Source organism: Podarcis liolepis (genome assembly GCF_965112155.1).
Source record: "Podarcis liolepis genome assembly, chromosome: 1".
In the NCBI taxonomy this organism is placed as follows: domain Eukaryota; kingdom Metazoa; phylum Chordata; class Lepidosauria; order Squamata; family Lacertidae; genus Podarcis; species Podarcis liolepis.
The window spans coordinates 110696743-110721533 of record NC_139554.1 but is presented as its reverse complement, the minus strand read 5'-3'; the positions used below and the strand labels follow the sequence as shown (position 1 = coordinate 110721533).

Below are 24791 nucleotides of genomic sequence, written 5' to 3'. Positions count from 1 at the left end.
TAAGATGCACATTGATAAGAGGTGCAAGTGGTTCATGCTTGAACATTAGTTTTTGAATGCCAGTTAAAAGTTTTGCCAATCAAAAGTGTTAACTGTTTGAAAGAAGCACTGTGAAATTGCTGTCTTTGAATTCTTCCTCTTTTTCAGATGCCAAATCTCAACCAAGTGTTCAGTTTCCAAAATATTTAATAAAACTTCCTATGAACCACCATATCACAAATGTTACAGCCTACCTTACAGTGCCACAGCAGTTTTTGAAAGTGGACCATTTTCTTTATACAACTGGAATTCTTTTAAATAAGTCAGGTATGTCAGATTTTCCACTAGCTTTTGGAGATATACAGCAAGGATCTGAAGACTATCCCTTTAAAACATTAGCGGCATAGGTTTTAGAACCACAGGTTAGGACTTGAAATGTAATATTGTAGCTGAATAACAATTTATCCACCTTGGAAGTGTAAAGAGTCTCTGATTTTTCTCAAGGCACCTTGTTAATTGTGTGATCCAACTCGCAAGAACGTTCCCTGAATCACCCTGATTCATCTTGCAATTTGGGGTATGCTCAGAGCCAGCCCGCACCCCTACATTTGTTGCTGGCAGAGATTTGTCATCCCCAGCTTGTTGCAAGAGAGGAGGGAAGTTATTTGTCTCCACCTTCTTTGATTGGCCAATAACTATAGAAATTTTAAAATCTCCATTTATATTGGCAACAGTGCCATTGTACAAATTCTTACCAACTCAAGATCCCCACATCATTTACAGAATGGAAAATGTCAATGTAGAATACTGTATTCTAAATAACAACAACAGCAACAATAAAAAACTTTTATTTATATCCCGCCCTCCCCGGCCGAAGTTGGGCTCAGGGCGGCTAACATCAAATACATAACATTAGTATAAAATCAAACAATAATTAAATTACCTCCTAAAAACAGGTCAAAATCAAATTGAAGTCTAATTAGATGGCTTTCCGCAGGGTTAGGGTTGGGAACACTAAATGCTCATCGGCCCAACTGTTTACGCTGATCTTATATGGGCCTGTGAGAATGTTGGGAGGCCTCTTTCCTATTAGTTCTTATCCAAAAAGAAGAGTCAGGCTGAGCCCTGACCAAAGGCCTGGCGGAACTCCATCATGCAGGCCCTGCGGAAAGATGTCAAATCCCACAGGGCCCTGATCTCTTGTGGCAGAGCGTTCCACCAGGCCGGGGCCAAAGCCGAAAAGGCCCTGGCCGAGGCCAGCCTGGGATCTCCAAGGTGTTATTATTTGTAGACCGTAAGGTCCTCTGTGGGGTGTAACAGGAAAGGCGGTCCCGTAGGTATGAGAGTCCTAGTTTTGTTCCTTGTACACTGGAGCGCTCTCACCAAAGTTTCAGTGTATTCTCCCCTGTTTTGTTTTGAATTAAGTCTCTGTGCCACAGTGTGTGGCTTGTATTCCAGCCCAGTGCTAAGAGTAAAGTTCCGTCAGCCCAAGCTCTCTCCTTGCACAACAGAACCTACAAGGCCTCTCCTAAATCTGTTCTGGATGTTGCTTCCAACCCTTCAGAGCAGATATGGAGATACCTCTGGGGGCATGCCCCCCCCAGGGGGGATGGAATTCCCCTTGCACTAGTGGGAATCCTTCTCCTAGCCCAATGTACCCCCCCCCCAAAAAAATATGATATCGTTATTGAGCTGTATAATGAATGACAATCAATGATGTTTAAAATAAACACACAATAAATGGCTGCTTGGTTTTTTTCATTTCTGCCACTGATCACTACTCTTTCAAAGGGTATTTGAACACACCGAGACACACAGGGATTAATAATGTATGCCTACACCTTTTGCAGCTGACGAATCAGCAAATAAAGCAGCTTTCATTTCCCCCCCTTGATCCTCCTGAAATCTCTCTGATGTGTTTCTTTTTAAATTATTTATGGGGTCCTGCAAAAAAAAAAACACCCAGCTTTTATCCTAGGGGCAGGTGGAAGTTAATTGATACATGATATTTGACAGTTTTCTTGCGACCCACATCTAACAGTGTGCACATTTTGAGAAGGATTCGGATACTTAATTCTGTTCTTGAGCCTTTCTCTCTCTCTCTCTCTCTCTCTCTCTCTCTCTCTCTCTCTCTCTCTCTGCAAGCTGTGCCAAGATGAGTCATTTGTGCACAGGTCTGTTAAGTTTGTAGAAATGGAGAGTGACAAATGTGACAATGTGTAATGTTACACCAGGCATCTGGATGGTTTTCACAACATTTTGACTGGGCATAGAAATTAGAATTCTTATGGTTAAATGCAGAAGACTTGGAGATATATATTAAGCTAATGAATATTTTAGTTGATACAGTTAATATTTTAAGATGTCTTAAGTATTCAAATGCTGCAGGGAAACGTGCATATTAATTAATTGCTGTTTTTCTTTCTTTCTTTTACATGATAGTGTTCTGATTCAGTTTTCCCCTGCATATTTATAAGTAGATCCCATGTTTATAAACTGAATGTCAGAAAGCTTAGATTAGGAAAAGGGTTGGTTAATGCTCAGCCTCTCAGATTAGTGTGTGTTTGTTCTGAGCTAACCGAGTTACATTGATTCATCCATTCCACGGTTGCTGTTGTTTGCCAAAGTGGAAAAGCACTTTACTATCCACACATCTTCGAAATTCATTTTGAACTGATCTTTTGTAGGCTTATCAGGCTTAGTGGATTTACTTATGAATTTTGTTTGACCTGCTACCGATTGTACACTTACCCTACTCTATGTGCTCAAATACAAAAACCATAGTACAGATACCATACTGCATTTTGTACAGGGATGGTGACAATTCTGCCACCTGCAAAATAGATTTTTCGTCTTAGATCTTTGTTTGCAATCCTGAAGCGCAGTTGCCCATCAAAAGTGTAGGAAACATTTGGCCCTCAGATGTTGCGGAACTTCAACTCCTATTATGCCTGGCCACTGGCTATATTTACTGGACTGATGGGAGTTGTAGTTCAGCAACATGAGCTAGATCAGGCTTCCTCAAACTCGGCTCTCCAGATGTTTTGAGACTACAATTCCCATCATCCGTGACCGCTGGTCCTGCTAGCTAGGGATCATGGGAGTTGTAGGCCACAAACATCTGGAGGGCCGAGTTTGAGGAAGCCTGAGCAGATGAACCAATAATCTGGAAGTTTAATAAGTGCTGCTCCATACTACTTAAGTGCTGTCATACTATTAAATAATTAAGATTAAATATAGCAGCTTATTTTGATGCCTTTTATCACCATCTAGTGGTTTATTTCTGTACTGCCTCCACTACTAATGGCTATTGAAATTGAGTGTGTGTAGAGACATATTTTCCTAATTATTTTTTTATTACTGTGGTGGTGATGGGTCTAGGTCCATTCTGTATCAGTAGTCAGATAATCAAAAAGTATAATGGAGACGAGGGAAATGTTTGCTTCTGCAAACTTGTCTGGTTGCTGGGTGGAATACTGATTTGCTCCTTTTGAAAAGATTTTGAGATTTTGGAGATGGCTAGAATGTTCACTGAAATATTATTCCCAATAAATTATTGTGAAATGGTAGTTTTTAGAGGACCAATATATGTTAATTTGGAAATGCATTAATATCCATCTTTCTCCATTTTAATATTAAAAAGCAGACAGTTTAAACAGCTGTACATATATGTAGAATAAGCCTTTGGTTTGCATATAGGAAATTCCATAAATGCTATGACTACATACCTTTTGTGGTTCCAGATGACTAATTTGGAACACCCACCCACCCACACTGAAAATAAAATAAAATCATCTCCTTGTTTATATGTTTAGGTTTCAAAAGTATTGAATTAACTCCCCTTGCTGCAATATGTGTAAACCTGTTTTCGGCTGGGAAAGAACTGAACGTAGATGGTCCCATTCAGATAACATTGCCTCTCCTACCTACTAGTGCTGTCAAAGCAGGAGATCCTATCCCAGCATGGACCTTTGACATGAAAACTGGTGAGTGTGTTCTCTGTTCTGCATTAACACAGGGCTGAAGCTGTGTAGCTTTAGGATTTTCACTTAGTCAAAGACAAAGAGCACCACATGGTCATTGGGCCTTGCCAGAAGCTAACAAGTAGGCTGCCATCACACCCCCTTCAACCTCAGGTGGGTGTCCCTTCCAGGGATCCAAATACTTAAAAGTAGGAAGCAGAGTTAACAATTAGCTAACGTCAGGTCCCACTCAAACATAGCAGGAACCTAATGACTAGGCACGGGAGAGCTTGGATTAACCCTGACCGTATTTTGTTTTGTTTTTTTAATTAAGCATGTCTTTAAGAGTACCTGAAAAATGCAAATTGGCATAACTCATAGTACATGCTGTTTCTCCTCTCTGACATCTTGTTCGTTTACATGGAGATCTTTGATGTGTACTTGGAACTTTGGAACAGGAAAGGTCTTAGCTGTTTTAGTGTTTGAAGTCAGCTCCACATGAATGATAGGAGCTTGGAGTCCGGCAATACAAGAGGGCCACAGATTCCCCATTCATGCAGCTGGAAACATCACGGGCACATCTGACCTCTAGAGTTTTGGACAGGGCTTATTGCGCTTTGATTTAAAGGCATCTTACCCTTCTAAAAGAAAGCCTTTCTTTCTCCCAGGTGCCTGGGTGAATCGCGGGTTGGGCATGGTGAAGGCTGCACAGGATCATCTTGTATGGACATACAGTGCTCCGAGTCTTGGTTACTGGATAGCAGCTCCACTGCCTGGAACCAGAGGTATCCCATGGAAATGTGAAATCATTGAATGGAACTTAGCTGTTGTAGTTTGCAGGAGAATAATTATGTGCAAGTTGGCGGTCAGAACACGGGATAGTGAAGAATGCCCCCCTCCCAACTTTAATAGGAATCATAGGCTTTGTTCCCTGGTCTAGTGGAAATAAAAGTACGATTCACAGGTTACTTGGTTGTAGGGCATCTCTATGTAGTAATGATCGACTTTTTAGCCCTGCCCTCAAACCTTGCACCTTTGTCATCCAGTAACTGTGTGGTTGTGTGAGAAGAAAGGCCAGCATGCAAGCTCCTCCCTGCAAATGGGCCTCATGCAATATAGTGCCGTAACCACACTGCATCCCCTACTTGGGAGCATGAGCTTGCCCACTGGGGTTTTCTTCTCACACAACCATGTATAACGTGATTACTGAAATAGATTTAGAGGCAAGGCTAAAACAAGGCCTCATATTGAAGCCATACACACAAACTGTCAGAGCCTCCGCTATGACTGAGCTACTCCTCCGGTCGAGTCCTTCGGAATTCCCTCCAACGATGATTAACGACCTGAGCCTTTGATGAGGCTCCAGGCACATTCCCTCATTACGCAGAGTATCCAGCAGCAGGGAAGGAGCTGAGAAATATGAGCTACATTGCAAAGAGTTTTATTTCTAACTACGCAGACAGAAAAGAAATAAACATGCTCTCTCTGTGAGAGCAGAGAGACAACTGAAAAACAAAGGAACAGGAAGCAGTAACATCACATCCGTCTCCTGTCTTCTGTGAGAGTTCCAACAGCCTGGAATCTCTGGAATGCAAAACAGAGTCTTGTGACTCCAAGCACTGCACAGTGGCAACACACAGAAACCAACACAAACAATATGCAAACAGGGCTATATTATTTAAGGCATGAAAAATACTCATAAGAAAAAAGGCATCCCAGCCCAGCATTTCCAGTGTCTTGACTGAGGCAGGATTCCCATCAATATTGTTTGAATGTGTGTGTATATATGTATATATAGGCACTGCTTAATGCCAAAACATGGATCTAAACTGTGGACATCATCTCTGCCCATGTGAGCCACCCCTGTGTTCACGAGGACTGGAAAAATCAGCAGCACATCCAGTGACACAGTGTTAAGGAAAAACAGTGTAAACAAATGATGGGAAGACACCATATATTGTTGGATCCAGTTTTGCACAAGAAATCACCTTCTTTTTCTCTCCCTTTTTAATGGTTATAAATTTAGACTCCATCATTGCCTCGGTCACTAAGGATATAACTGCATACCACACAGTGTTCCTTACAGCCATATTGGGAGGCACCATCGTCATTATCATTGGGTTCTTTGCAGTTCTCCTTTGCTACTGCAGGTAAGTAACAAGATTATAGTGATGTGCAGTTATGACACAATGTATCCATGTGTTTCATCCTTTGTCGATTGGAGTCTTGGAATGATGGTTCAGTCTTGTTTTGAAAAGATATTTGAGGTATGGCCTCTGCAGTCCTCTGTTCAGCCACTCTGAGAACAGCCTGCTGGACTAGATAGGACATTGGCCTGATCCAGCTATTTTTATGTTCTTATGTTCATGCAGTCATATGTGTAGAAGATTCTAGCTCTAGGACTCTGTACTACTCTTCCATGTTTTCTAAGCAACATTTATAAATAGAATAAAGGTATGCAGATAACCTATAAGGGTGTGTAATTCTTGTGTCATTAGACACAAAATGGATGTGTTACATATCTAGGCTGCTCTCCTGAACAGGTAGCTTAAATCCCATTGATGTCAGCCTAACTGCAGTCAGGATTTCAGCTGGTGGGCAAGGTAGAGCTTTAACATTATTGGTTCCCCACTTCTTTTCTTAGGGATACATGTGGTCAGTCAAAAAAGAGGAGGAGAAATATGACAAAACGGGACATCTCCAAAAAGGACCAGACAACATCAACAACTCACATAAATCACCTTGGCATTTCCAAGGGATCACTGAAGCCAGATGACAAGTCTCAGTTGTATTCAGCCACATTATCCTCCTATAGTCCCCAGAGAGGGGCTTCAGCTGAAGGGGAGGAGAGGAAAGGCTGCGACAGTTTCAAAATCTACACAGAAGGTATTTCATACCAGTTCTCCAGCAAAAATTCTCACTGTAGCTCACCCCAGTCCTTGGAACCTAGCATAGGAGTGAGGCATTTACAGCCAGCAAAACATATTGGTGGCAGCATTTCTCCTGCTAGAGACTTGCAAGAACAGAACCACTACCTCTCGATGAATGAGGAAATATATGGTCTCACTCCCCTCCCAGAGCAACTGGTGCATCTTTATAGCCAACCTATTGCCATCCTTCAAACGTCTGACCTTTTCCATTCTCCAGAGCAGCTGCATGCTGCCAAGTCTGCCACTTTGCCAAGGAAAGGGCAATTAGTCTATAGCCCAATGATGGAGCCAATGAGTCGGGAAAGTTATACCCAGACATTACCCAAGATGCCCATGCACTCTCACCTCCAGGTACCAACCTCCAGAGATGAATCAGCTGCATTAGATAGCCAACAAGGCTTATCCCCTCAAGCTGCAAATTGGGGGCGCTACACCAATAGCTTGCTGGAGTCAGTTTCTGTTCCAGGGACGCTAAACGAAGCCGTGGTCATGACACCATTTTCATCCGAACTTCAAGGCATTTCAGAGCAAACCTTGCTGGAGCTTTCAAAAGGAAAACAATCTCCGCATCCACGGGCATGGTTTGTTTCATTGGATGGCAAGCCAATAGCTCAGGTGAGGCATTCATTCATAGACCTCAAGAAGGGCAGGAAGACTGAGAGTAACGATACTAGCTTGGACTCTGGGGTGGACATGAATGAGCATAATCCCAGTCGGAAACTGGAGAGGGAGAAAACCTTCATCAAGAGCATGCAACATTCTAAGGTCCTTTACCTGGAAGACTTGGATCTCAGTAGTAGTGAAAGTGGAACCACAGTTTGTACCCCCGAAGATCAGACTGTGAAGCACATGCCAGATGGGGGGACTGATCCAGTCATAGAGCAGCACACACAAGAGGTGCCTAAGAAGAAAGAAACGGAAGACCATGAGGCTAGCCCTCCTCCAGCTAAGAAACGGGGAAGGCCGCCTCTAACTAAAAGAGACAGCAAGACCAATATCTGGAAGAAGAGAGAAGAGAGGCCACTTATTCCAATAAATTAAAATTACAGTTATGTCTGCATTTTGGTCTGTCTGGTGTCCCCTTGGCTCTTTGCGTCTTATTTGTAAACTTAAATGTTCAGTTTATAAGAGACAACCAGAATCTGGTAACATTCCATTTCTCAATTCGTAGAGAAGGTTACACCTTCCTAAGAGTGCAAACCAGCTCTTCTTGCTTTTCAGCAATTACGTGAACAAAGCTTCTGGTTTTTAAAATGTGCTGGGATACATCTGTTGGGGTGCTCACACATGCTGCAGAAGAAGCCCAAATGCAACCTTCATTGTGTGCTCTGGAATCGGACATTTGACAAGGAAGAAGCACTGTTGGGTTGCATCGTCATGGAGAAGAGGCACACAGTGAGTGAACAACAAGATTTTATTTTTAACATTCAGTGTCTGATATGGATATTTTACCATACAATGTTTGATGTAGATGTCCTGCAAGGCAGCGAGATAAAAGCTGCCATTTTTCATCTAAAATGCAAGATCAGAACCTTTTTTGATACCTTGTATAACATTCCACCGCATTGTTCTCTGTATATACTTGGGGCAAAAATAATAATTCAGGGACTTGTTATCCATATGGTATTTCAAGTATGCGGACTTCTGCTTTTCATGTGCTGCTCCAGTATGTATTGAGCCAAATTGTGCTCCATTTTTAGAATAACTAGGTTTGTACATTAGGGCAGAATGTGCCCCTCAGCGTCCAAGATAAATATTATTTCGAACTTAGCCAAAATGTTGGCTTTGTAGAAGACATTTCTTCCAGAAACAACCCCATGCTACTGATTAGCCTTAAAAGAGATAGAGACAGAGTAGTACTTAAGCAATTTGATGATGTGCCTCCTTTTTTTTGCTGTGGTCCCAGTCTTGCAAGTCCATTGTGCCGCTTGAAAAGAGCCATTTGAAATCTCTTGGACTTCCTATCTGAATAAACTTATCCATATATTTAGCCAATGTCTTTCTTGCATGGGAAAACTGGCCTTGTAGGGCCAGTCCAGAACAGTCTTTGTATTAAGCAAATTCTCCAGTCTGAAAGCAAGCCTGTCAAAATGACCAAGTGAAGGGGAAAGGACCATATGGTGCAGTGAGTTCTTAAAATTGGGTAATACTCCTTTCTAAAGTCCTGGAGGGCCAGGGCCAACCAGCATAGTCTGCAGTGAGTTCAATGGCCCAATGATCTGTCTCTGTTAGGCAGCCTCCTATGATTGAGAGTTCTCTTATTCCAGAAAACAGATCAGAAGAGAACCTATATTGAACTTGTTTGGTTCTGCTCTGTTTCTGTGGAAAATAACAAACACTGCAGCCCTAAACACATTTATCTAGTAAATCCAGTTAATTTCTGCGGAACGTACTTCCAAGTAGAAATGTCCAGGTTCAAGGCCCAAAGGTCTTAAGACTCATCTGAGATCAGGAGTGAAAGCAAGCATTCTCCCTGTATAGTGAGGCTGGCTTCCTTCCACTTTTGCAGTACAAACAATATGCCAGTGTACTTACGTAGAAGCTAGTATGACTTTATTCTCCCATATTTCAGATGGGCTGTGTTTCTTAAAACATAGCATGAAAGTTTCTTCTCTTGGTGTATTTTAAAATCATTGTGTTTTGTTATTTTAAAAAATGGTTCTGGGAAGCCAGAGCGGGTGATACCACAGGAACTAACTGATCAGCATTCTCCTGAGCTCACTCCTAGCTCACCATTCACAGTATATTTGTCTGTATGCACCCTAAGTGTATCCTAACCTAATCTGTGTACTAGGAACACATTTCAGCACTACCTGTTGGTGTTTCTGAATATGAAGAAGGTAAGCTGTGGCTCTGGCCTATAGGACAACAGCCATCCTTGGAGTAGAATTTATTGTAGAGTTGGGGGGGGGGGAGTTACCAAAAGAAATGATTGCATGAAATGTAACTAAGAAAATATATACAGGAAAGAAGTACATAGAAAAAATGCATGTCAGAGAGGATAGGCTGAACATTTCTTAAGTTTTCTACGCACATGGAATACCCAAACATGTGACCACCACACAACCTGCACTCTGTTGGCACTGCTCAGAAAAAGCTACCACTTATATATCAATTAACTCTGTCACTGATTTTGGAGTATGCACAAAAAAATTAAGAGCAAGATAATGTCAACCTTATCCTAAGCACATTTTCTTAGAAAAATTATTCTAAGTAACTTAAATGGAATTTATATCCAAGTAATGTTAGGATTACAGCCTTATAAAATATTAATGTTTTTCCTCAAATTCTATGACATTTACACTTGTTGGGTTTGGTTGTACTGAACTTTCTAAACATTTGGAATATTAAAATATTTTAAAACTTATTTTAACTTTTTCTTTTTTATCTTTTGAAAAACATTAAAAGCATTATTGCTGGTAAGCATCTGAAGCCATCCCACCCCTTTCAAATAAAGCATTTCATAATAAGATTTCTGAAGCAATTCTGATAATTCTTAGCATTTTTGAAATTTTATATCAATTCATTTTACCAACTGAAATTTAAAGTAACTTTGCAGATAATAAAAGACTTGTCAAATATTTGTACATTTTCCACTTGCTAATACACTGTTCCTCTACTTTAAAGCACAACAGTTTATTGTACTTCAACAAATGCGGTGTCTTTGTAAAAAATGAGTATTTTTACATATAAGCTGTTCTGTTGGGAAGTTTTTCTGTTCTTTGTATGCCAAGACTGCAGTCCAACACATGGTTCCACAGTAGTAAGTCCTATTTAGTTCAAGAAAACTTACACTTGGGTAAGTGTACATAAGATGGTTGCCTAAGAGCATGAATTGAATCAGGAACCCAGTTCTGTGAGCTACAATTACTGGGAACAGAGTCTGAAACCAGACATGAGAGTTGTGTGGCTGCCACTGAAAGGAGTCCTTGATACAGGAGTACTGATCCTGCCTACTGTAGCCCCAGCTGTCCTTGCTTTTTCTGCCTCACCAGTAAGAGCAAGTGCCCTTTTCCAGCTGATGCTCTTCAAAAGTAACTGCACTGTATTGTTTTCTCCACTCTCAGCAACTGCACGAACTACCGTTTAGTGGATGTAATGTGGGAGGAAAGAAGCACTCAACGTGCAGAGCTGTTTTCAGCACTGAGCCACACAGCATCTCAGAAGACTAGTTCCAGCCTGAGTGTTCCCAAGCCAATACTGGTCATCACTTATAAGCTGTAAATACTGAGAACAAGCAGACCACTGCCACTTGTTAATTCTTTGAGACACATGTTAGAATTCTATTTAATTCTCGTTTCAATTTCATGACCTTCTGTAGCTCAATCTTTTTTTTAAAAAAAATCTCCATTTTTCTATTCTGTCAGGGGTGGCATATCATGTTTGTGTAACTGCTATGCTACTAATGATCTATTGCTACAGTGTATCTTAAAATTTATAAGATGTTAAAAGAGTTCATGCAATATAATAAAAATATTTTAAAAACTTGCAAATATAGCCTTCGTGATTCTTGGTCCTTTTAAAAACAATTCCTGGACTCGCATGATAATGCATCATTATTTCACTAGCAATGCACTCTTCTCATGAAAAAGCTAATTGCTCATGTAAAGCTATCCCCGTCCCCAAACATGCTTATGCAGAAGTCAGTGGCGCTTGCTCTGAAGTAGCCGTACACAGAACTGGAACCTTATGGTATTTTTTTTTTAATGAAAACCAAAAGATGCATAGAGACATGTTAGTTAATAATTTTTTCCTTGATGTTACAAAATAAAGCTAGGTGTTCTTTCACTGTGGAAGATAATATTTTAATTCATTTTTCCACTTCTATGAACAAAGAAGATTCATGTTTTTATCAACTGATTTTAAGGATGCACATTAGGGTCTGTGTATACTTGAAATAAGCATTGCTCAATAAATTAGCTGTATTAATAAAAACAGACTATATGATGCTTCAAAACTTTTTAAAATGGCACATATCTGCAGTTCCAGCTGCTACATCAGGAGGGAAAACATGCACAGCAGTCATTTGTGCACATGACTTCCTCTCTAATTTTTGATATGCAGGATCAAATGAATTTTTTTCTTATTAATGTCAAAATTTAAATGGCAAATTTATGTCTTAATGCTTTATACATTAACAGATTTTTTTCTCATGTTTAACGGAAACAATATGGATCTATATGACTTGTGCAGGCATAATGTTGCCAGACATAATTTGCTGTAAGATTAAGTACTGAGTTAAGCCAAGCTGGCTATTTCGCAGAGATTCCTCCTAATATGAGATAGGAGCGAAAAAGAATATAATAAATTCAAATAGTTCTTTTGAAATATATTAAACTTGCACCCTGATCCTATAAACATTTACTCAGAAGTAAGTCCTACTCAGTTCAATGGGGCTTACTCCCAAGTAAATGTGCACAGAATGGAAATTTAAAAGGCATTTCGAGTTACAGATAAACCTCTCAAGGCAGTGCCAATTGCCTCCTGTGTAAACACATCAGCATGAGGCTTTGGAATAAGAGACAAACCCTTAGCATATCTAGAAAACTTCAAATTTCTGATTGTCTGAGTACTGTGCTGGCTAGAAGCAGAGCTTCTTGTACAATTACAGTTGAAGCCATTCCGTGTTAGACTCTCTTCACATTCTGAATTATTTTTCTTCTTACAACGCACTTGAATTTGACTTTGGGACTTCTCAAGAACATGGCCAGGTTTCATTTGCTTGACAAGCAATCCTGTCCCTGGTATAAAAAGCTCCTGCTCATCCTGCTTTGTAAACTTATTCTTTGCATGAGACATAATTGGGGTTACTTCGCCTTTGCTTCGTACATTCTCCCAGGTTAATGGATTATACACAATGTGTCCGTCAATAGGGCAGGCGTTTTCTTTGTGCAACCAATGGTCAATGCATTTCCTATGGAACTAAAAAAACAAACACATAATATATTATATATCAGTAATTATCCACCAAAATACTCTTCATTGACAAAAGGGTATTTAGCATCAGCAAATTATTTGCAAAGAGGTCAGATTCTCCTATTTTAGAGAAAGTCGGAAGCAACTTAAAAGGTTTCATTAGAATAATACTGATCCAAACCTACTTATCTTGGGAGCATTAGGCCAAGCACACTAATATACTGTGGGAAATGCATTTGCTCAAATGGTATAAACTGTTGTAAATCAATAAAATAGCCATGGTGCTCTTAACTGAGACAAATTCCATGACTGAACCAATGCTCTCTGAAATCCATTGCTAACATCTCTTCGATTACAGGCTAGTGCTCTCCAGTTACTCTATTTTCCATTCTTTCAAGAAATGTATAGAGCGTATTTATTATAAACATAGCAATGGAAGGTTTTGAACTAAGTTATGCACAATGATTTTCAGCTGCATAATACAGCTTCCCCACCCTCTCCTATCCCCACATACCCCCATGTACCCTACTAAATCTGCTACGGTGGTTTCTCTGATCCCCTAGAGCAAATTCAGAAGGTGTACAGGTAGAGGACAGAGTAGGCAAGTTACACTGTGCAGCGAAGTCACTGCACTAGCAGAACTGTTGAGTTGAATGCTGCCCAGTGCAACTGTTTATTGAAGAGGGTCATATAAATTGGTATAAAATATAATAGAAATAAGAGACTTGGTTAAAAATTGGACAGCAATAAGTTACACTAGTTTAAAAATTGGACATCTCAAGCTGACTTATACTGAGTCTGAAGACTTATTTACTCAGCATAGCATATTTGCATGTCATAAACATATTTGCATGTCATGCATGTGCTGTAGTGCTGAGTTGTGTGTGACAGAACTAGAACCATATTATGTGCTGAAACAAGTTTTAATTACTGCATCATATTTCTAATCTTAAAAAACACAACAAGTAGTAGAACAATAATGTAGCTTGTTATAAAACTCCAGTTAGCAAATTATATACTGATGGGGAAAGTTTGGTTCCTAAAAACAGGAGAAATGGCTATGGTGTGACAGCTGCTGGTCTTTAGTTCTATTCAAGAAAGCTTTTTTAGTCTGAGAGCCACAGCCATAAGCAACTTTCCAGGAACTACATGCCAGTGTGGGCAGGGCCAGCAGAAAAAGTGGGTGTAGCAAGTCATATGATTCTTCCCTTTGTACAGCAGGCTATATTCCAGTGATGCAAACGTCAGACGTATCTGCACATACACAAATACAGTGGTACCTCGGGTTACATATGCGTCAGGTTACATACGCTTCAGGTTACAGACTCCACTAACCCAGAAATAGTACCTCGGTTTAAGAACTTTGCTTCAGGATGAGAACAGAAATCGTGCTCCGGCGGCACGGCAGCAGCAGGAGGCCCCATTAGCTAAAGTGGTCTTCAGGTTAAGAACAATTTCAGGTTAAGAATAGACCTCCAGAACGAATTAAGTACTTAACCCAAGGTACCACTGTATACTCCATTCCAACAAGCAGGAGACATCACAGTTCAAGGACAGGAGGTGGAACGCAGGAATAGTGAGGAACATTGACTAAGGAATGTGTCAAGGACTGGACAGAGGGGCTGAATTTGGCACCCAAACATGAAGTCTCCACCAAGTCTTTAGTTTGTTTCACAACCTTAGTAAACGCTTCTTGACTCACACCTAGAATTGTAGAGTTGGAAGGGACCCTGAGGGTCAACCTGCAATACAGGTATGTGTGTGTGAATGCCTGAATGTGTGACTGGTCTCTGCTTAAAAGCATTGTATCTGAAGTAACATTGGGTGGCATATGACAATAAGTGTTTGGGGGGGAAAGCTGGGCAGCTGTATATTTTATTTACCTTGTGATTACACGGCAAGAATCTTGTCATTTGGCCAAGGTGAAAGATCTTCAAGCAGAGTCTACATTGCAAGCCTGGATCAAGTAAACTGCTGCATTTTCCAACCAGCACAGTAGGTAATGAGTTTATTATACCCTCTGGTATGCAGCTGTACCAAAAAACAAACAAACACCCAAACATTTATATTTAATTGCACTAAGTCTTAGAAATTAAATAAAACAAAATCAATGTTGTAACTTGAAGAAGAAGAAGAGGAGTTTGGATTTGATATCCCGCTTTATCACTACCCGAAGGAGTCTCAAAGCGGCTCACATTCTCCTTTCCCTTCCTCCCCCACAACAAACACTCTGTGAGGTGAATGGGGCTGAGAGACTTCAGAGAAGTCTGACTAGCCCAAGATCACTCAGCAGCTGCATGTGGAGGAGCGGGGAAGCGAACCTGGTTCACCAGATTACAAGTCCACCGCTCTGAACCACTACACCACACTGGCTCTCAGTGCACATACACAAAACTGCATATAGCCAAGACTCGCCAGGATCACCGCTTTCCAGTCTAGCCAGGGCCCTAAAAAGCTGACCAAGCTTTTCTACTTTGGCAGCTCATGTTCTTTACTGCAGGTGGGCACAGTCTTTTGCCTGTAGAGTAACTACCGCCACTGCCACCACTCCTGCATCCTGCCAGTACTGGCTGAGCCCTCTCCCACCAGACAGACACCTTCTCAGCAGTAGCAGCTTAGATTGGCCATGGTCCTTGCCAGCTGCTTAAGTTTCATTTATTTTAATTTAAAATGATTAAAATGAGTTACATCTTACTTATCCCTGTGTTTTTCCTCTTTAGAGTTCTCTGGATTAAAACTCTGCAGATTTTCTGAAGTTGATAGTTGTGTTACTGGTTCAACTGACCTCCATCTCTGATTCCTTTTCTAGAGAATGGGTAAAGAGCTAATGAAAGCTAAGCAGTAATTCATTACTTCAAAGTCACTGACAGAAGAAAAATGTCACACACACATCTTCAGTCTTAAGGACTATGGAAGCACAGTTTTTTCCAACAGATATCCTACAAGAAATTCATTGAAATTAGATTGTGCATCACAGCAGCACATAGTCAAAGACTTTATTCAAAGGAAAAATATAGTAGGCTTGGTAAACCTGTGGCCCTCCAGATGTTGTTGGACTGTAACTCACACCTAGCATGGTCAATGATCAGAGATGATCGGCGCTGTAGTCCAACAATAGTTGAAGGGTTAGATTCCCCCAGCAATATTGGATAGGATAGAAAAGCAACTGAGAGTCAAATCACACTTGCACAATTCCATATGCATGCAAGTAAATCCTGCTATGCTCAATGAGGTGAAGTAGATGGACACATTAGCGGCTTGAAATGCAGCAAGGTCCTTTGTTAGGGTATGTTCGGATTACTGCTTATTCTACATCCAGTTTTCTAATCAGACTGAACCCTTTTTATCAAACCAGCTTCAAACAGCAGTATTTGTCAAGAAACTACGTGCTCAGTATGGACTGTAGTGAGCATAATGTGAATGTGGCTTCAAAAATTAGCAGTGGGAGCACACTGGGTGCAGAGTAAACATATCCTTATTCCCTTAACCTTACTAAATGTTTTAGGATTGTATCCTTACTCTTTATTTTGATTCTTGTGTCAAAACACGTTCAGAAATGCTCATTTTTGTTCCACAGAGATGATTTATATACAGTTCCCAGTTCCCTGTAAAATGTTTGCTGATTCAATTCCTGAATTAAGATAAATTTGAAAGGGGTTGTACTGTACCTCACGAAAAGCAAAGCTATGTGAAGGATGACAAAATCTTCTAAAACATCCATGGCATAGGTGATATTCACTACACTCGGTGCACCTTGAAGCAATGAGGCAAACAAAATTGTCAGCAACTTCCTTATTTCACAAATAAGCATATCTTAAAATAAAATCGACTGATGTTGAATTTATCAGCGCTTTTGTATGGAACACTCTACTGACACCCAAGCTGTATGCTACAGACAAGCCTGTATTACGTTTGCTTTTGTAGGTGAAAAAGTAAAATAATTTAAGCTAGCTGGAAGTATTTTGATGGTTCTGAATCATCTATAAAATGTGAGAACACATGTCTTTTTGAAAACTGAAGAACCCTTGCATTTTATTTTAGTGTCTATCCCTAAAGAGTTGAGCAGGTCAGGTGAAAAAATACTGGCCTATACTGTACCACAATGCCTGGAAATGTCAGAATTAAAACCTATAAAAAGACTCCTATTTCAAAATATAGCGCTATCTAAGGTAGCACATTAGGCCACCTTAGCAACAGAAACATTTGGAAGAAAGTGAAGCTTGTCTTTATTTACATACGCAGAGCAAATCAGGGTATCATTCTCCTCAATGGACTCTAGGGGGACAACAGTCTTTTTTCCCTCATAATATTTTTTAAATGCCATGTTTGCTACTCTTGATTTATTGGAGAAAACCTTTCTTGAATATGGCTATTATCTTTTTTTATTTTAATACTTGTACAGTGGTGCCCTGCAAGACAAATGCCTCGCAAAACGAAAAACTCGCTAGACGAAAGAGTTTTCCGTTTTTGAGTTGCTTCGCAAGACGAATTTCCCTATGGGCTTGCTTCGCAAGGCGAAAAACGAAAATGTCTTGCAAGTTTGTTTCCTTTTTCTTAACACCGTTAATACAGTTGCGACTTGACTTCGAGGAGCAACTCATAGAACGCGGTGTGGTAGCCTTTTTTGAGGTTTTTGAAGACTTTGGTGATTTTTGAAGCTTTTCCAAAACTTCTTTTAAACTTTTAAAACTTTTTTTGGGGGGGTTTGGATTTTGGGTTGGGGTGTTTGGAATTCAAGGACTTGGTGTTGAGGAGGGGTTTGCAAGAATCTGGAAGTTTGTGGGTTTTTTCCTGCATTTTTATGATTTTCTGTGACCATTGGGCCACTCTGCTGTTTTTTAAAAAAAATTCTGGATTTGAATTTCTGTGTGGTGGGTGGCTGGGGGAACAGTTGAGGAGGGGGTTCTTCAGCAAGAAGCAAAGAGTGGAAGAGGAACCTTCTTCGAGTTGTCCCCCAGAGTCTTAGAAAATGTACTGTACACTTTGTTGATTTTTAAATGTTTTTCTGTCATGTTTAGAAACTTAATTTATTGTTCCTTCAATTTTTGAAATGCTCTTTAAAGTATGTGTGACTTTAAAGAGCACTTAATAAACTCTTGTTGTACCAAATTTGGCTTTGTTTGGACTTTTTTTGACCATAGGAACGCATTAATTGAATTTCAATGCATTCCTATGGGATTTCGTGCTTCGCAAGACGAAAAATTCGCTAGACGAAAAAACTCGCGGAACGAATTAATTTCGTCTTGCGAGGCACCACTGTATATAAATGTTTTTAATTATGTATTCTAGTCAGTTTCCACTATATAAGAGACTGGAGGGAAAGCAGCTGCAATCAAACAGAAATCTCTCATGTAAGAATAGTTACCAATGTGAGTAAGGTTTTATTGTATTGAAATATAACCCAAGATACATACAAGTAACTATGAACTATGATACAAACAGCTTTTTTCCCTCTGTTAACAGCACTATCCTATGCATGTTTACTGGAAAACAAGTCTTACTTGCCATGTATGCACATAACACTAAACTATGGCTTGTTTTAACCATGGTTTGTTGAATAAGCCATGATCAGTCTTACAGACAAGCAAAGAGACCATGGCTTGTTTTGCCATGGAAAATTCTGAACTGTCAAGTAGAAAAGGACATTATTGTTTTGCTACTTTAAGTAGGTAGAAAATCATTCTAGCCAGCTAAAATTTAAGTTGTTTCCCCCCCCCTCCAGAGTCCTGCATAGCCGTTAGTAAAGTAGCAATGCATTCTTTAAATTTACATCTTCTGCAAAGCTAGGTTTACTTGCTTGAAATTGATAGCTAGATGCTAGGGCAGGGAAAGGAATATGTTGCCCAGCAGAATGAGGAGAGGGTTATTCTGGAAAGGTGCCAGAAGTTGCTTAGCCTAGTGCGTGGGCCTTTTTTACAGTCGCTTTTGCTTCACACTTCTTAGTGGGTAGGGCACCATTACAAACAAGAATAAACCAGGATCCTGAGTTCATATGTAACAATACACCATGCTTAAAACAAGCCAAGATTCAAAAGCAAAACATGGTTTCAAATCATGGTTTGTTGCCCCACCCCCACCAAGGTGGGCTCAAATATTCAAACAAGCGACAATTAGGATAAACAAACCATGACTTAGCATTATGTATGAATGTGTCTGCTTTGTTCAATGGAATATATACCTTAGTGTGTTTAGACTACTAACAAAATATATTTTCTATGTGATCTGAAGGAAGGAAAAAGCGAGGGAGCCCAAGCCAGGGAGCTTTACCATCAGCTCCCCGCTGGCCTGAGTGGCCTCTATTTAGATTTTATATTCTGTATTTATTTTAGTATTTTAACATTGTAAACTGCCTTGGATGCCTTGGCAAAAATGGTAGTATATAAATTCAGTAAATAACAAATAAATTTAGTAGAGCAGAAACACCTACTGACATAATTTAGTAGAAAATCAAAGGGTTAGTAATCATAAAAATAACAGCTATATCCCTACAAAATATTAATCTCAAAAGGTGTGCCTGTTTGTATAAATTTTCTTTCATTTCTGACTGAGGAAAAGTTACAAGTACCACAAGCTCACAAATAAGGATGTAGGACTGTACTAGAATACTGTACTAGAAAATGCTTACTTGTAACAATTGCCTTCAATGGGACATACCCTGCAATTATTGCACGGGATTCCAAGATGTCTGTCAAGATGCTGCTTCTCTGCTACAGTGATGAGTCTTTTGCTGTTTCTGAATTCTTCCAATATAAGTTTCAACGGTGCAAAATCTTCCCTACACAGGGGACACTTCACCAAAGAATCTTTTTCTAACTCTATCTGATGATCAGCCCAGATCTTCATACATACTATGTGTATGTTGTTGCCACAACCAAACCTATAGAAAATTAACTATATTATGTATTTTTCTCAAGAAAACTCACATACAAAAAGTTCTATGAAACTATGAAAGCTGTTGCAAATATACAGTAGTCTAGATTCATAAGCATATTAACAAGAAAATGTTACCCTGCTGTCTCTGACAAAATTGTGTAACATGTTCTAACTTATCTATGATCATCATAAAAGCTTTAAAGTGGTTTATTTTAAACCCAGTTTATCTTACATGGAAGGGAAGAAATGACATAGGACAATCACAAAGATTGAGAAGAATCTGGTTCATTTATTGACAGATGAGTTTACAATATTAAAAATGTTCTTAGTGCGGCTAAATTAAAAAAGAGCTAAATGTTTGAAATCCAAGTACAAAGATGGAAATTTACAAATAGATTGCTGATAAAAAAATGAGTCACTTCTACTGTTTGTTTTAATGTTAAATAATTATGTCTGCTTCCTGCAGGGGGTGATCTTGTTGGTTGTCACAACCCTTGTTTCCCTTCCCTTCCTCTCCACCTGCCTGGCTGTGTTTTGAAGCTGATATGTTTAACTAAACAGAGCTTCTTTAAAACCACAAACTCTAGTGTATATGAAGCAATAAGCCAAGATTCTTGAAAGCAAAGCTAAATGCTAGTGAATTTTTTCTTGAAGTCACATAACAGGAGGAGATGAGAAGAAAGGAGATGACGTGACCCCAAAGCTTTGCTTGGGCTCTTTCTAGCTTTTGCACCTAATGCTAAACTATACATTAGCATTACATGAAAACCAACGTAAATAATAATAAATAAATAAATAAATAAATAAATAAATAATAAAAAGCTCAAGATGTGACTCCAAAGTATTAAAGAAAACACTACCAAACAAATATTATTCTAGACTATATAGCCTTCAGATAATGTAGTCCAAGCAAAACATTTTTGGAGATAGTGTGACATAATTATTTAGCCTTCTTAAATAGCAGGGGTGACTCACCTGCAGTAAGTGACAGGAAGCATTCTCTTCAGCAGCTTGTCCTGGCAAATAGGGCACACATCCTCATCATCAATTTGTTTTTGTTTAATGTACCCATCATCAGCTGTTTGCAGCTCCTTGGTGGAATTAGCAGATACCTTTGGTTGGGGAGCAACTTGTAGACCCTGAAGCACTTGGTTAATTTCTCTTTCCACAAGACCCAACTGTAGAGCATCTGTAGAAAAGTTCAACAATGAAAATGTCTGATAAAATATAATTCTGGTTGTTTTCCAAGTGAATCAGAAGTAGTCAACGATGTAGTAACTCACTCTTTTATATAAAATGAATGGTCTCTCATTAAAAGTCAGATTCCGACACACTAAGAACATGAAAAAATTGGTGTGGGGTTGAATGAAGGAATGAAGTTATTTTGGAAATATTGCTTGTGATGCATATGGTGAGTCAATCAGAAGATCAGGCTTCATGCTGTGATTTCTGCCATAAACTGACCACCAAAAAGTGAACTAATATAATGAAAAATGAAATATTAGCACTTTATGTGCTGATCTACAACAGGGGAATAAAAATATGAGGTTAGTTAGTACTTACATTCATGGTCTCTGGGAAGTTTGAATTTTTTCAACAATAACCTAAAAATAAAAAAGCAAAAAAGGACACAGCTATTCAGTAACTTGACACTGTAACAAAAGCTGCCTAATCAAATTTTAATTTAAAAGTGTATAATCCTTAAGATGCAGCCCATCTTTACCAAATTTGACTCTGACAGTAGCCTGGTTTACACATCGCAGTCAGGCAGGAATGCCAGCTTGGCTCCACAACCGTGGGTGCCCAGGGCCGTGGGTGCTATGCAGCATGCATGGCTCTGACACTTAAATTTGTGGGTGCCTGGTCCCTTCATGGAAAATTTTGTGGGTCCTTGAACACCCAGGGCCCCAGGGAGTTCTTTACTCCTGCAACGCATGAGTGTATCATCTGAACCTAGGCTCACGGTTAGCAGTCCCCAGTAAGCCATAATTTGGCTTACCATGATGTGCAAACCAGGCCTCTGTACAATTATGGTTTGCTATCATTTACTCTTCTTTTTCTACCTCTTAATTAATAATTCTCAAATATTAATATGTTTACTAAATAATTACATCAACATAGGCAAGGACATGGAACTTTTGGCTATCCAGATACTGTTCTACTCACTCCCATCATCCCTGACCATTGACCATACTAGCTGGGACTGATGGGAGCTGGAATCTAGAGGGCCAAAGCTTCCCCATTCCTGGTATAGAGCTTTCACATATTTAAAGTACTTCACATTGTCTTGTAATCCTCACAGAAATACATAAGATCTTATATATATCATTTAATACCTCAAAAAATATGTAAGACAATGGAGAATTATCCCTGTATTGCAGATGCAGGGATGGTGGAGGTGAGGCTGAATGTGAGTGTCTTGCCTAAGGCTTTCATGAGTTTATGATAAAGAAAAAATTCAAACTCTTGACTTAGCTACTGTATCTTATAGTCACTGCAGCATTGGTCTTTGACTGATGGATTGCAACCCATGGTAGGTCACAACCTGACCTAACAGCAACACTGCCATTTATATGTATGTTTTGGGTTCCCATAAGCATATCTTGGCTAAATATCTGAACATTTTGAAGACTTATACAACAGGTCTTTTACTCAATGTTAATTCTCTGATTTCAATGCAATAAATCTATTTAGGTGAACTTGGAATAGTAGACTTATGATTTTTCACACTCCCTTTCCCTCTCCAACTTCTCATCCCTCTGCATTACTTCCTCTTCATTAACATTTTGGTCCTTGCTACATTTCATAACCCTCTTTCCCTCCTTTTTTGAGGCCTTTCTGCTTTCACCCAGTCTCGTTCTGTCAAAATAGCTACCTGATTTTTTAAAAACCAAATAATTGTCCTTGTGCAATTGTGTAAAAAAATATATATCATAACATCATTTGTATAACTTCATTTTATAAACCAATTTACCAGCAGATATGTTTACAAAGATCCTTTTCTTTCACAAATATTGAGCAGCTGCACGAGTGAGGATTCCCCAGAAAAACCTTACAGCAAAGCAACAAAGAACACATTTAGAAATTGTAATACAAAAATGATACAATGAAAATACTAAAATCTTGCTATTCTTCCTGTACTTTATTTACACATCTTTAAAAATAGCCCTTAGTTTACAAACTAACTAGTTGTGTTGATGGCTCTCTGAATGTGAACCTTCAGGATATGTAGTCTGTATTGTCGGCACCAATCACCTGCTGAAACAGGAGTAAGAAAATTGGAATTGGATTCTTTAGGCAATTAAAGCATTGGAATGGATGCTAAAATTATATTGGGGATGCTTTAAAAAGCACAACTTAAAACATTTTTGATGCTGGACACATACTGCTTTTGTACAAGTGAAGCATATCCAGAAATGTTTTCTGTATGTGGTTTCTCACGTGCAGATTTCCATTTTTAGATTGGGGCAAGTTTATGCTGGTCTTTGCTTTGTCAGCACTGAAGAGGTAGCTGTGAAATCACGTCTCATTTCTTGCTAGCATTACATCTTGTAATTCTATAATTATGGGATTTATTTGGTGCTTTGTAGCTAAGCTTTTATCTAATTCTTGAAAAGCTTCAAAAAGGGGGGCTTGAGCTTAAGTGCTAGGAAACCAGAATATGATTAATTGGGAAAATGCAAATGCTATTTTTATTTTATGAGCTCTTTAAGTCACTCATATGTCTGCACTTGAGAAATCTGATTCAAGACTATTCACAATACAAGATTTGTGCCTTTGCCCTACTGTGGGTATGGAGAGACTGATATTGTGCCTGAACAGTGTGTCTAGCTCCTGAAGTGGAAAATGGGCTTGCAGAGCAGAAATAGCCTTGAGACAAGATTATAACGTGATCTTTTAAGAGTTATGTTCAGAACCCTGGGTGCTGTAGATGGTAGCAGTTTCATAGAATCATAGAATTGCAGAGTTGGAAGGGAAACTGAGGATCATCTAGTCCAACTCCCTGTAATACAGGAATATGCATTTGGCTCATATGGAGACCAAAATTGCAACCTTAGCATTATCAAAACCATGCTCTAACCAGCTGAGCTATCAGACCCTCTAAGTGCCCCCATTTTCCAGGGACAGTCCCAGATTTACAGAAGCCGTACTGGTTTCTGATTTCATCCTAGAATGTCCCGCTTTTCCTTAGGACGTTGCTATTTTCATCAGAAAAATAATGGAGGTTATGGAGTTACGTGACCCCTGAGCCAAGGAAATAAGTAACTCTACAACCTTTAGAAGGGAGCCCTGTCTAGGCAGCCCTGTATAGGGAAGTTTTTTAAATGTCATGTTTTTGTCTATGTTGGAAGCCGCCCAGAGTGGCTGGGGCAACTTAGTAAGACAGGTGGGGTATAAATAATAAAATTATTACTATGGACTAACAGGGCATCCCTTATTTTCACTGGAGAAATGTTGGAAGATATGAGCTATGTTGTTTGGCATTATAGCTGCGTGAGGGGCAAGCAGTTTGCTTATTTAATTTATATACTGCCCTATACCCCGGGGGTCTCAGGGCGGTTCACAGAATAAAATGAAGATATAAAACCACAAAATACATAATAAAGATAAAAACAACAACCTAATAGCACCCCCTCTAGAATTCCCATGATTCTAGTTGGGGCGGGGGGGGAAATAAGTCGGGACTGTTAGGAGCAGTAAAAATGTGCTTTACATAGATGCTGTGGGTGGGCGAGATTATGGGATGGAGAAGGGGCGGGGAGTAACACAGGCGACCTGGTCTAGCCAGAGATCTTCACAAGAGAGGCTTCTGCTCTCCCATTTCCCTCGCTACTCCCGAGTCCTTAGATGGGGGAGAAACGGCTTCCCTCTCCCTCAGCCTCTCAGCCGCCCTACCCTGTGCTCCGCCGCCCGCTGCTCTTCCTCCTGCAGGACGAAAGCGGTGGGCCCCAGCTCCCTCACCAGGCGCATGGTGCCGCTCAGCGCTTGGTCCTGCCGCCGGCTCAGCCCCGGGGGGACCGAGAGACGCCTCCGCGACATGAGAGGCGTCGAGCCCAACCGCCTCTCTTTAAAAAGAAACCGTCAACTGCCGGCCGCCTCAGGCTGGTTCCCATGGAGACGGGAAGGAGCA

The 24791-nt window shown here is 39.9% G+C and overlaps 2 protein-coding genes across 4 annotated transcripts in view; one reads left to right on the top strand and one right to left on the bottom strand.

Annotated features, from left to right (window-relative positions):
- FAM171B (family with sequence similarity 171 member B) overlaps positions 1-11364 on the top strand; it is a 29510-nt gene extending 18146 nt beyond the window's left edge. For both annotated transcript variants that reach the window (XM_083496286.1, XM_083496287.1), the window contains exons 4-8: positions 148-306; positions 3795-3965; positions 4610-4726; positions 5968-6091; positions 6586-11364. In XM_083496286.1, the coding sequence (XP_083352412.1) occupies positions 148-306; positions 3795-3965; positions 4610-4726; positions 5968-6091; positions 6586-7912 (1898 nt within the window). In that variant the 3' untranslated portion in view covers positions 7913-11364. The remainder of the gene's footprint in view (positions 1-147; positions 307-3794; positions 3966-4609; positions 4727-5967; positions 6092-6585) is intronic.
- Positions 11365-11815: 451 nt separating this feature from the next.
- On the bottom strand, positions 11816-24749 carry ZSWIM2 (zinc finger SWIM-type containing 2; the record flags this gene model as incomplete). Of its 2 annotated transcripts, none has more annotated exons than XM_083496857.1 (9): positions 11816-12793; positions 14671-14818; positions 15483-15592; positions 16456-16540; positions 19413-19664; positions 20636-20849; positions 21224-21264; positions 22635-22711; positions 24623-24749. In XM_083496857.1, the coding sequence occupies 9 exons, from the start codon at positions 24698-24700 to the stop codon at positions 12302-12304; spliced, it is 1497 nt and encodes a 498-aa protein (XP_083352983.1). In that variant the 3' UTR covers positions 11816-12301. The 2 variants fall into 2 exon arrangements, with proteins under 2 accessions (XP_083352983.1, XP_083352982.1); XM_083496856.1 differs by having other exon boundaries at positions 24557-24700.
- Between the last annotated feature and the right edge of the window lie 42 nt (positions 24750-24791).